The sequence below is a fragment of the Anser cygnoides genome, chromosome 10 (assembly GCF_040182565.1).
Source record: "Anser cygnoides isolate HZ-2024a breed goose chromosome 10, Taihu_goose_T2T_genome, whole genome shotgun sequence".
In the NCBI taxonomy this organism is placed as follows: domain Eukaryota; kingdom Metazoa; phylum Chordata; class Aves; order Anseriformes; family Anatidae; genus Anser; species Anser cygnoides.
Genome location: NC_089882.1, coordinates 18,103,647 through 18,115,362, shown reverse-complemented (window position 1 = coordinate 18,115,362; position 11,716 = coordinate 18,103,647). Strand labels below are relative to the sequence as shown.

General features: G+C 59.8%; 1 protein-coding gene across 1 annotated transcript; it reads left to right on the top strand.

Moving 5' to 3' along the window:
* Positions 1–3,410: 3,410 nt before the first annotated feature.
* Positions 3,411–8,142, top strand: LOC136791634 (maestro heat-like repeat-containing protein family member 7). The gene is made up of 13 exons (XM_067003375.1): positions 3,411–4,119; positions 4,407–4,629; positions 4,755–4,877; positions 5,092–5,171; positions 5,292–5,412; positions 5,485–5,571; positions 5,835–5,939; positions 6,091–6,274; positions 6,586–7,079; positions 7,175–7,329; positions 7,431–7,578; positions 7,749–7,927; positions 8,010–8,142. The coding sequence occupies exons 2-13, from the start codon at positions 4,408–4,410 to the stop codon at positions 8,140–8,142; spliced, it is 2,031 nt and encodes a 676-aa protein (XP_066859476.1). The 5' UTR covers positions 3,411–4,119; position 4,407.
* The last annotated feature ends 3,574 nt before the right edge of the window (positions 8,143–11,716 follow it).

Genomic DNA, 11,716 nt, shown 5'->3' with positions numbered 1-11,716 from the left:
CGTTCCCACTGCGCGCTGTGACCTCCTTCTTCCCCAGTGCCCTGCAGTGACGGAGGGGCCGGGGCACGGCACAGGGCCCAGGAGCAGGGCAAGATTCCCGAGGCTGCAGCAGGGCCTGGGGACCTCCTGGCTGGTGCCGGCAGCTTTCAAAACTCTGCCTGCAGGCCACGTGCGGCACCCCTCCGGGGCCGGGCGGACAAATGCACAGAGGCCTGCCGGTGCTTCCTTACCAGGACATTCCTAACAGACGCACGGGAAGCCCACGCTAAAGCATGGGGGAAAAACAATCATCCCCGCTTCTTGTGGAGAAGAGCCCACTGGCCAGGGAGAGGCTGCAGCACTGCTCAGCTAGCGCAGAAAGCCACTAACAAACCCCAAGGAAATGAAGATCGACATCGACGTACCTGTGGGGTGCCACCCAGTCTCAGGAGCAGGATTCCACGGGGCAGCTGGAACAGCACGGCCTGCGGGCACAAAGGGGGTCCAGGACAGGTGAGGAGGGCTTCCACTGCGTGCTGCAACCAGTTCTGCCCTCGGGAAGCCCCCCCAGTGAGCGGACAACCCCTCGGAAGGCCTTCAGGGGATCTCCAGTCGCACGTGGACCAGTGATCACAAAGCAAATGCTGCTTCTTTCGAGGCAAGGGACGGTGACAACTTACCGCTGGGATGCCCCTGAAGCTCCACTCCAGGATCCAGCTGAGGAGCTGGGTAAGCGCTGCCGCGCGCATCGTCACCTGGAAGCAACCAGAGAGAAGACACATTCCCGTTGCCCGCTGTGCCCCTGAGCACCCTGCAGTGACGGAGGGGCCGGGGCATGGTGCGGGACCCAGGCACGGGGCGAGACTCCTGAGGCTGCGGCGGGGCTCAGGGACCTCCCGGCCGGCCCCCGCCAGCTTTCGGGACGCAGGCTGAAGGCCACGCGCAGCACCCCTCGAGGGCCAGGCGGACAAACGTACGGGAAGGCCGGACCCGGGGCAGCGCGGCGCGTGGCTCGGCTCACAGGGGCCCCGGGGGGGCTCAGCCCAGGCTTCAGCCCCCAGCCCCTCCGGCGACTCGCCCGGCTACGGCCCTGCCGCTGCCCCCGGCGCTGGCACCCACCTGCTGCCAGCGCTCGCCTTGGCATAGCCCAGGCATCCCGGGCACACAGGCCTGCCAGCACGAGGAGGAGGAGGAGGAGGCGGGTGGGGGCCGCAGCCCCCCACATCCTCCCCATGCTGCCACCGCCGCGTGAGTGCCGCCCGTTGGGGCTGGCGCAGAGAGGTGCCCGTGGCCTGGCACAGCGTCACAGCGCGGCGCTGTGACCTCATGGCCGTGCCCTGCTGGCACAGGGGCTGCATGCATGGGGCTGGGGCTGCGTGGCATCAGCGCTCGGGGCGCAGGGCAAGCAGAGCAAGCGTGTGCAGATGGGGTGCTGGGGAGAGCGCTGCTGTGCCGTCGCTGCCCCCGGCACTGCCAGCTTGGAAGGGACCCTCAGAGGGCACCTGGCCACCCCCTGCCGCAGGCAGGGACAGCTGCCCCGGCCCCAGGGTGCTTGCAACTCCGTCCAGCCCGGCCTGGGACACTGACAGGGCACCATCCCTGACACAGCCCCTTCCCGACTGACATCAGCACCCAGCTTGTGACTGAAGCACCAAACCAGGCTGAGCCTGGCCCCTACAGACCCAAATAGTGCTGGGGTGTCCCTGTCCTTGGGCGGGCTCATCGCTGCCTGCCTTCCCAGCACAGCCCCAGCTCTGTGTGCCGAGGGCATTTGGGGCTGGAGGTTGCCAGCAGGGTTTGGCAAATGCCCACCATGTGCCCGGAGGAAGGATCTGCCCCCTCTGACTCTGGCCAGCAGCGAGCGTCCTTTTGGGATGCTGCCAGGCTGCACGACGACAGCCAGGCGCTGTAGCACTGGGGACAGAGTCTCGAAGTGGGTTCCCTCCAGAGGCCAGCTCTTCTGAACCAGAGCGGCCGAGAGCAGTTTCCCCCAGCAGCTCTTCAGCCCCACGAGGCCCCATTTGAGCCAGCAAACCTGTGACCAGCTGCCAGCAGGGCCTTTGGGATGCTCCGGGCACACAGAAAAGACCCTTTCTGAGGAATCAAAGCCTCATTTTTAGGGCCAAATGTCTCATTTTCACCCCGTAACCCCTTCACTTCAGGGCTAAGAGCATCTTTTGTGGATCCAAAACCTTTTTATCACCTTTTCTTTGCACCTGAAAAGCATACAGGTATGGCACCAAGGCTCCTCTTTACAGACCACAGCCTTGTCCTTAAGCACCCAGCTTTCAGGACATTTTCAGGGCAAGAGAGCCTATACTTGGGATCCAAAGCCAACTTTTTATCACCTACACCCTCCAGTTTTGGACCCAGGCTCTCATTTTTAGGGCCCAAAGCATTCTTTTTAGGCCTCAGCGTCACATATTAGAGCAGAAAGCCTCTTCCTTGGGCTCCAAAGCCTTGATTGAAAGGATAAACCCTCCTTTTTACTGCCTTTTTCTTGCTTACAAATCTATCTTACGGACCAGGCTGCCATTTTCAAGGAACAAATCCCTATTTGTAGGGTCCATAATTTTATTATAAGATTCAACGCGGCCTTCTTAGATGTCAAAGTCTTATTTGACAGGAACTTCTCTGCTTTCAAATTCCCAAATCCTCATGCTAGGAGACGAGGCCTGAATTTTAGGGTCCAAAGCCTCCTTTGCGGGTCCAAACACCCATTCCGAAGGAACAAAGCATCACTTCAGGATCCAGAAAGAAGAGGGCAGGCCACACTGTCTTTCATTTTTACGCCCCAGTGTAACATGCTAAGGCAAAAGCCTCTTCTTGGGCTCAAAAGCCTTGTTTGAAAGGATAAACCCTCCTTTTTACTGGCTTTTTCTTGCTTACAGCCACACTCATATGGACCAGGCTGCCATTTTTAGGGCACAATGCCCTAGTTTTACGGTCCACACTTTCATTGGAAGGTGCAAAGCGGCTTTCTTAGACGGTCTGGCCCTATTAGAGGGGAACACCCCTGCTTTCAAATTCCCAAATCCTCATGCTAGGAGACGAGGCCTGAATTTTTGGGTCCAAAGCCTCCTTTTCGGGTCCAGACATCCATTTCGAAGGAACAAAGCATCACTTCAGGATCCAGACCCTGAGCTGCAGAGTCCAAAGGCCCAGGTTTCAGCTCCAAAGCCTGACTTGGAGGTACAAGCTCCCCTTCACTGCCCTCACCCTTTACCCCCGACCACCCTCGGGTCTTTCACCGGTACAAGCGTCATTATTAGGACCCACTGTGTTCTTCTTAGGCTCCAATCCCCTATTTTCAGGCTCCGGAACCTCCACTTGGGATCCAAACCCTTCTTCTGATTGCCTAAATCCTCGATTTTCAGGACCAGGGTGCTTCTTTTAAGTCACCAAGTGCTTTTGGTCAGGGCCCTCACACCCGCTTCTGGATCCAAAGCTAGCTTTTTCTTGCTTACAGCCACACTCATATGGACCAGGCTGCCATTTTTAGGGCACAATGCCCTAGTTTTAGGGTCCACACTTTCATTGGAAGGTGCAAAGCGGCCTTTTAGATGGCGAGGCCTTATCTGAGAGGAACACCCCTTCTTTTCATATTCCCAAATCCTCATGCTAGGAGACGAGGCCTGAATTTTAGGGTCCAAAGCCTCCTTTTCAGGTCCAAACACCCATCTGGAGGGAACAAAGCATCATTTTTTGATCCAGACAGAGGAGGGCGGGCCACGCTGCCCTGTCATTTTTAGGCCCCAGCGTCACATATTAGGGCAGAAAGCCTCTTCCTTGGGCTCGAAAGCCCTGTTTGAGAGGATAAACCCTCCTTTTTAGTAGCTTTTTCTTGCTTACAAGTCAATCTTAAGGAGCAGGCTGCCATTCTCAAGGAACAAATCCCTATTTTTAGGGCCCACAATTTTATTATAATTTTAGTATTCCCACGCCAGGGCCCAGGGAGCGTCTCCGGATCCGGGAGCAGGGCCTCTGGGGCGGGTCCCGTCCCAACGGACACAACGGACCTGGTTCCGTGCAGCTGCGACTGCTTGGAGTGCTTTCCGGTGCTCCAGGTGCGAAGCAAAGGCACAAACCGCGGGCACCTTGCCACAGAAACCCAGCGCAGGAGCCAGGGCTGAGGAGCAGGTGGGTCAGCGCTGCCAGGGCTGCGCAGCGGGGCCGGCCCCAAGGGGCCTGGTTCGGCAGTGGGGCTGGGGGCAGCCCCGGGCAGGGGGACCTCCCTCCAGTGCAGGGGATGGCGTCTGCAGGCCCCTGGGGACAGGACCCCCGCGGGGCTCTGGGGCCGCCCGCCCGAGGGCAAGAGGAGGGGGCCTGGGTGGGGGCCTGGGGCTGGCGGCAGCGGTGGCACTCTGTGGCATCCCTACCCCGCGACAGGAGCGGGAGCCACATTCACTCCTGGGCACTCCCTGCAGGATGTCGGGGATCCCCCCCTGCTCCCCGCGAGCGGCCTGGCTGGAGGAGGCTGGGGCCTCCCCGGCCTCCAGGCCCTGGCCGCAGCCCTATGAGGAGAGTGAGGTGCAGCCACTGCAGGCGCCCTCTGGCTCAGGCGTGGGCCCTTCTGCCTCGGCCGCGCCGCGGCAGGAGGAAGAGGACGCCCTGAGCTTCATCCGCGCTTGCTGCAGCCGCAGACCCAAGGTACCGCTCGCCCTTTGTGCTGCGGCTGCTGGCCTCCTCCGGGCAGCCCCTGCCCCGGCTGTGCCCGCAGGGAGACTGCTGGGCTCCCCTGACCCGCTCGCTTGTCTCTCCCCTCCGCGGCTCAGCGAGAGGCACAGAAGCTGAGGTTTCTGGCCTCCGTCTGCGACGCCTGCAAAGCCGCCGTCGCGGACCACACCACCTGGGACGCGGTGTATTTCTGCCAGCTGGAGGTGGCGCAGAGAATCAAGGTGAGGGGACGCCCTGCCCCGCGGGGAGCACCCTCTGGCTGGGTGCTGGGCACGGCCCTTCCCGCTGCAGGGCTGCGGGGGCCGCCGGGGAGCCCCAGGAGCCGGGAGGTGGCTCTGGTGGGGGCGCTGGGATGGGGCAGCCCTGCAGGCCAGCCCCTGTAGCCGCTCGCTGGCCGGGGGACACTGCCCTGTGCCCTCGCGCTGTGCCCTCCAGGCGCTGCTGCAGGAGGAGCCCACCGATCGCCTGGACACGGCGGTGCGGCAGAAAGCCATGCTCGCCATCGCCGCCATGAGGTACCTGGGCCAGCGCGGGCTTGGCCGCCACGGTGGCCCCGGTCCCGGCCAGGGGCCCCGAGTGGGGCACAGGGTGCCGCACAGGGGGCGTTCCACACCTCTCCCCTCCTCCCCTTGCAGCAGAGCGGGGCTGCTGCCGCAGGACAGGACGAACGGCCTCCTGCGCGCCTGCCTCTGCAGCGTCTTCCACCTCCCTGGCCACGAGGACACGAGAGACACGGACACGTCTCTCTACTTCAAGGTATGCACGGGCTGGGCGCTTGGGACACCACTGCTCCCTGTTCGGGTGCCCCAACCCCTGTCCTCCTTGCAGACCATGGAAGCCCTGGACAGCCTGCTGCAGGTGCTGGTGGGCAGCGCCGGCGCCTCCGGCCTCCTGGAGCTGCAGAACATCTTGAAGGTCTGGCTTTGGCAAAGGCTGGGCTTCACGCACGCGGTCAGTTCTCTGCCGCAACGCCTGGTGCAGGCAGGGGTCCCCAAGGCGGGGGCTGGCCCACAGCTGGCCCTTGCGAGGCTGGAGGGATGTCTGGGGAGCAACGGGAAGGGAGCGGGGGCTTCAGCAGGACAGGGGCATGGCCACCCGCCTGGCCACCGCAGCAGGGGGACAGCTGGAAGGACCAGTGCCCCGTGCTGCGGGCACACCAGCAGCTTTTCTCTCCCCAGCTCCTGCTGCCCTTCACCCAGCGGCAGCCAGAGGCCGTGGAGGAGAGGGCCATGGCGCGGATCGCCAGGCTGGCCGCCTTCATCAACACCTGCTCCTTGCCCCAGGTAGGGAGCCCCTGGTGCAGGCAGCCCCGGCGCCCCCGTCCTCGCTCCGCGGCCGCGGCTCTCCCCATCTCCAGGCTTGCGCAGAGCCGGGGCTGGGGCTGGGGCCCCGCCGCCCCGCTCAGCCGCGGTCCCGCGCTGCCTCTCTCCCCAGGTCAGCTCCTGCTTTGCAGGAGCCACAGTGGTGAGGCATCACCACCCCGAGAAGCACCGCTTCTCCATGCTGGGGAGGCTGGTGGGGAGCCTCCTCCTGTGCTGCACTTCCAAGAACGAGGGGACCAGGCACGAGGCAGCGGAGGCTGTGCGCCACCTCTACATCTTCATCGGGCAGCAAAGAAGTGAGAGGAGCCGCGTCGGGCTGGGTCCCTCCAGACACGGGCACGCCGGCACAGCCAGGCCAGCACCAGGCCGCCTGCGCCTCTCTCCTCAGCAGGAGAGACCCGACCGAGCGAGCCCGGCTGCCTTTCCGCGGGCTGACGAGCCGTTCCCCCTGCCCTGAGCGCGAGAGCCCGGGCCCTCCCTGGAAGCGCTGCCCCCAGCTCTGCTCTGGCATGCCCCCTTCCTGCCAGGGAGGCTTGTGCCCGAGCCCCCGGCTGCCACTGCCAGGTCCCCAGGCCCCCCCGCTGACACTGTGTCCGCTTTTCTCCAGGAACAAGGCTCTGGGACCAGGATGCCGAGCCGCCGCAGCTCCGGGAGCGCTGGCGAGCTCGGCTGTCCTTACGGCTCTCAGAAGACGGCAACACCAGCAGAATCTTCATGGTGAGAAGCGCCAGCCCTGAGCCCCGGAGGAGACCCCGGCCCTGCGACGTCAGGAAGAGGACCGGCGCTGTCCCCGACAAAGCCCGGTCCCCACGGGGCCCGCACGCGGCCGCACCCCAGCCGTCGCCCGGCCCAGCCCCTGCTCCCAGCTCTCCTGGGGCGCTGGGAGCAGCAGGGCTGAGCGGGGCCATCGCAGCCCTCGGGGTGACTGACGTCTTGTCCTTCCTCCCACAGACGTTTATGAAGTACCTGCAGCCCTCTGAACGGTTGGGCGTCTTCCTCGCCGCCGTCGAGAGCATGAGAGCCCCGAGCCTCTACAGCACCAAGCTGGCTGCCCACATGGTGGACGTGCTGGCGGCAGAGACCGACTTCCATTCGGGACAGGTGGGTACCCGCCAGCGGCCCGGCCACGGCTCCAGCCCTCGGGGCTCTGTTCCTGCTCTGGTGCCGGCCCCGTCTCACCCGTGTCCCACCTCCAGGTGCTGAACATCGTGTGGGCCATCTACAGAACCCTGCCGTCCGTCAGAGCCGCGCTGGCCCTTCAGAGCCTGGACAGGGCCCTGCTGGCGCTGGCCAGCAAGCACCCCAGGGAGACGGTTGCCAGCCTGCTGCAGTGCTCGCCGACCTGCACCAGGTACGGGGCCCAGCGCGTCTCATCCACCCCCCCCCACCACCACCAGCGAGGACAGCAGCCGGGCCGGGGGAGGCCCTGCTGACAGCCCGGGGGTCCCGCAGCGTCGCCGTCACCATGTGGAGGGCGATGGTGTCTGAGCCCCCAGCCACAGAGAGGGTGCTGCGGGAGCTGCTCCGCGTCCTCATGAACCAGTCTGGGTGCAAGACATCCACCTCCATCAAGGACCACCCGCGCATCCTGGCCCTGGCCGTGAGTTCCTCGCTTGCCCATCTCCGATGGACAGGGGCCCCGCTCCCCTCCCCTGACCCCTCCCAGCCTTATCCGCACCCTGGGGCACCCGGGCGCGCCCACGGGGCCAGCCTGGGGGTCTCCACCCTCCTCTGTCCCTCCCTGCCCACGCCTCTGGGTGCTTTCTGCAGGCAGCAAGGCCCCTCCACGAGATCCTCCTGCTGCCCAGCTGCCTGGAGGAGGCGAAGGCCATCTTCCCCCAGCTCTTCCTGGCCCTCCTCGTCCAAGCGTCCTTCACCACGGAGCTGACGCTGCAGGAGGTGCAGGTCTTCCGCAAGAAGCACCGGCAGGACCTGCTCACTCCCATCAGGTGCCACATCCCCGTCCCCTGCTGCTCAGAGGAACCCAGGGCTGGGGCTCCCGGCGTGACCCGGGCCCTTCTCTGCCCGCAGGTCCACGGTGCAGTCCCTTCTTTGCAGGTCCAAACCCCAATTTGGAGGCAACAAATCATCACTGTGGGATCCAGAGGAAGGTGGGCCATGCTGCCCTGTCACAGCGACAGCCTGCTGCAGCGCCTGTCTGTGACCAGGCCACACAGGACACCTCGGTTTTGACAAGGCGCCCTCCACAGTGCAGTGCAGCCAGCGGAGATGCAACTGTCTTTTTATCGCCTACACCCTCCGTTTTTGGACCCAGGCTCTCATTTTTAGGGCCCAAAGCTTTCTTTTTAGGCCTCAGCGTCACATAATAGAGCAGAAAGCCTCTTCCTTGGGCTCGAAAGCCTTGTTTGAAAGGATGAACCCTCCTTTTTAGTAGCTTTTTCTTCCTTACACGTCAATCTTACAGAGCAGACTGCCATTCTCAAGGAAAAAATCCTTATTTTTAGGGTCCACAATTTTATTATAGGATGCAACGCGGCATTCTTAGATGGCGAGGCCTTCTTTGAGGGGAACACCCCTGCTTTCAAATTCCCAAATCCTCATGCTAGGAGACGAGGCCTGAATTTTAGGGTCCAAAGCCTTCTTTTTCGAGTCCAAACACCCATCTGGAAGGAATAAAACATCACTTCAGGATCCAGACCCTGAGCTGCAGAGTCCAAAGGCCCAGGTTTCAGCTCCAAAGCCTGACTTGGAGGTACAAGCTCCCCTTCACAGCCCTCACTCTTTACCCCCGACCACCCTCGGGTCTTTCACTGGTACAAGCGTCATTATTAGGACCCACTGTGTTCTTCTTAGGCTCCAATCCCCTATTTTCAGGCTCCAGAACCTCCACTTGGGATCCAAACCCTTCTTCTGATTGCCTAAATCCTCGGTTTTCAGGACCAGGGTGCTTCTTTTAAGTCACCAAGTGCTTTTGGTCAGGGCCCTCACACCCGCTTCTGGATCCAAAGCTAGCTTTTTCTTGCTTACAGCCACACTCATGTGGACCAGGCTGCCATTTTTAGGGCACAATGCCCTAGTTTTAGGGTCCACACTTTCATTGGAAGGTGCAAAGCGGCCTTTTAGATGGTGAGGCCCTATTAGAGAGGAACAGCCCTTGTTTTCAAATTCCCAAATCCTCATGTTAGGAGCCGAGGCCTGAATTTTCGGGTCCAAAGCCTTCTTTGCAGGTCCAAACCCCAATTTGGAGGCAACAAATCATCACTTTGGGATCCAGAGGAAGGTGGGCCATGCTGCCCTGTCACAGCGACAGCCTGCTGCAGCGCCTGTCTGTGACCAGGCCACACAGGACACCTCGGTTTTGACAAGGCGCCCTCCACAGTGCAGTGCAGCCAGCGGAGATGCAACTGTCTTTTTATCGCCTACACCCTCCGTTTTTGGACCCAGGCTCTCATTTTTAGGGCCCAAAGCTTTCTTTTTAGGCCTCAGCGTCACATAATAGAGCAGAAAGCCTCTTCCTTGGGCTCGAAAGCCTTGTTTGAAAGGATGAACCCTCCTTTTTAGTAGCTTTTTCTTCCTTACACGTCAATCTTACAGAGCAGACTGCCATTCTCAAGGAAAAAATCCTTATTTTTAGGGTCCACAATTTTATTATAGGATGCAACGCGGCATTCTTAGATGGAGAGGCCTTCTTTGAGGGGAACACCCCTGCTTTCAAATTCCCAAATCCTCATGCTAGGAGACGAGGCCTGAATTTTCGGGTCCAAAGCCTTCTTTTTCGAGTCCAAACACCCATCTGGAAGGAATAAAACATCACTTCAGGATCCAGACCCTGAGCTGCAGAGTCCAAAGGCCCAGGTTTCAGCTCCAAAGCCTGACTTGGAGGTACAAGCTCCCCTTCACAGCCCTCACTCTTTACCCCCGACCACCCTCGGGTCTTTCACTGGTACAAGCGTCATTATTAGGACGCACTGTGTTCTTCTTAGGCTCCAATCCCCTATTTTCAGGCTCCAGAACCTCCACTTGGGATCCAAACCCTTCTTCTGATTGCCTAAATCCTCGGTTTTCAGGACCAGGGTGCTTCTTTTAAGTCACCAAGTGCTTTTGGTCAGGGCCCTCACACCCGCTTCTGGATCCAAAGCTAGCTTTTTCTTGCTTACAGCCACACTCATGTGGACCAGGCTGCCATTTTTAGGGCACAATGCCCTAGTTTTAGGGTCCACACTTTCATTGGAAGGTGCAAAGCGGCCTTTTAGATGGCGAGGCCTTATCTGAGAGGAACAGCCCTTCTTTTCAAATTCCCAAATCCTCATGTTAGGAGCCGAGGCCTGAATTTTCGGGTCCAAAGCCTTCTTTGCAGGTGCAAACCCCAATTTGGAGGCAACAAATCATCACTTTGGGATCCAGAGGAAGGTGGGCCATGCTGCCCTGTCACAGCGACAGCCTGCTGCAGCGCCTGTCTGTGACCAGGCCACACAGGACACCTCGGTTTTGACAAGGCGCCCTCCACAGTGCAGTGCAGCCAGCGGAGATGCAACTGTCTTTTTATCGCCTACACCCTCCGTTTTTGGACCCAGGCTCTCATTTTTAGGGCCCAAAGCTTTCTTTTTAGGCCTCAGCGTCACATAATAGAGCAGAAAGCCTCTTCCTTGGGCTCGAAAGCCTTGTTTGAAAGGATGAACCCTCCTTTTTAGTAGCTTTTTCTTCCTTACACGTCAATCTTACAGAGCAGACTGCCATTCTCAAGGAAAAAATCCTTATTTTTAGGGTCCACAATTTTATTATAGGATGCAACGCGGCATTCTTAGATGGAGAGGCCTTCTTTGAGGGGAACACCCCTGCTTTCAAATTCCCAAATCCTCATGCTAGGAGACGAGGCCTGAATTTTAGGGTCCAAAGCCTTCTTTTTCGAGTCCAAACACCCATCTGGAAGGAATAAAACATCACTTCAGGATCCAGACCCTGAGCTGCAGAGTCCAAAGGCCCAGGTTTCAGCTCCAAAGCCTGACTTGGAGGTACAAGCTCCCCTTCACAGCCCTCACTCTTTACCCCCGACCACCCTCGGGTCTTTCACTGGTACAAGCGTCATTATTAGGACCCACTGTGTTCTTCTTAGGCTCCAATCCCCTATTTTCAGGCTCCAGAACCTCCACTTGGGATCCAAACCCTTCTTCTGATTGCCTAAATCCTCGGTTTTCAGGACCAGGGTGCTTCTTTTAAGTCACCAAGTGCTTTTGGTCAGGGCCCTCACACCCGCTTCTGGATCCAAAGCTAGCTTTTTCTTGCTTACAGCCACACTCATGTGGACCAGGCTGCCATTTTTAGGGCACAATGCCCTAGTTTTAGGGTCCACACTTTCATTGGAAGGTGCAAAGCGGCCTTTTAGATGGTGAGGCCCTATTAGAGAGGAACAGCCCTTGTTTTCAAATTCCCAAATCCTCATGTTAGGAGCCGAGGCCTGAATTTTCGGGTCCAAAGCCTTCTTTGCAGGTCCAAACCCCAAGTTGGAGGCAACAAATCATCACTTTGGGATCCAGAGGAAGGTGGGCCATGCTGCCCTGTCACAGCGACAGCCTGCTGCAGCGCCTGTCTGTGACCAGGCCACACAGGACACCTCGGTTTTGACAAGGCACCCTCCACAGTGCAGTGCAGCCAGCGGAGATGCAACCGTCTTTTTATCGCCTACACCCTCCGTTTTTGGACCCAGGCTCTCATTTTTAGGGTCCAAAGCATTCTTTTTAGGCCTCAGCGTCACATAATAGAGCAGAAAGCCTCTTCCT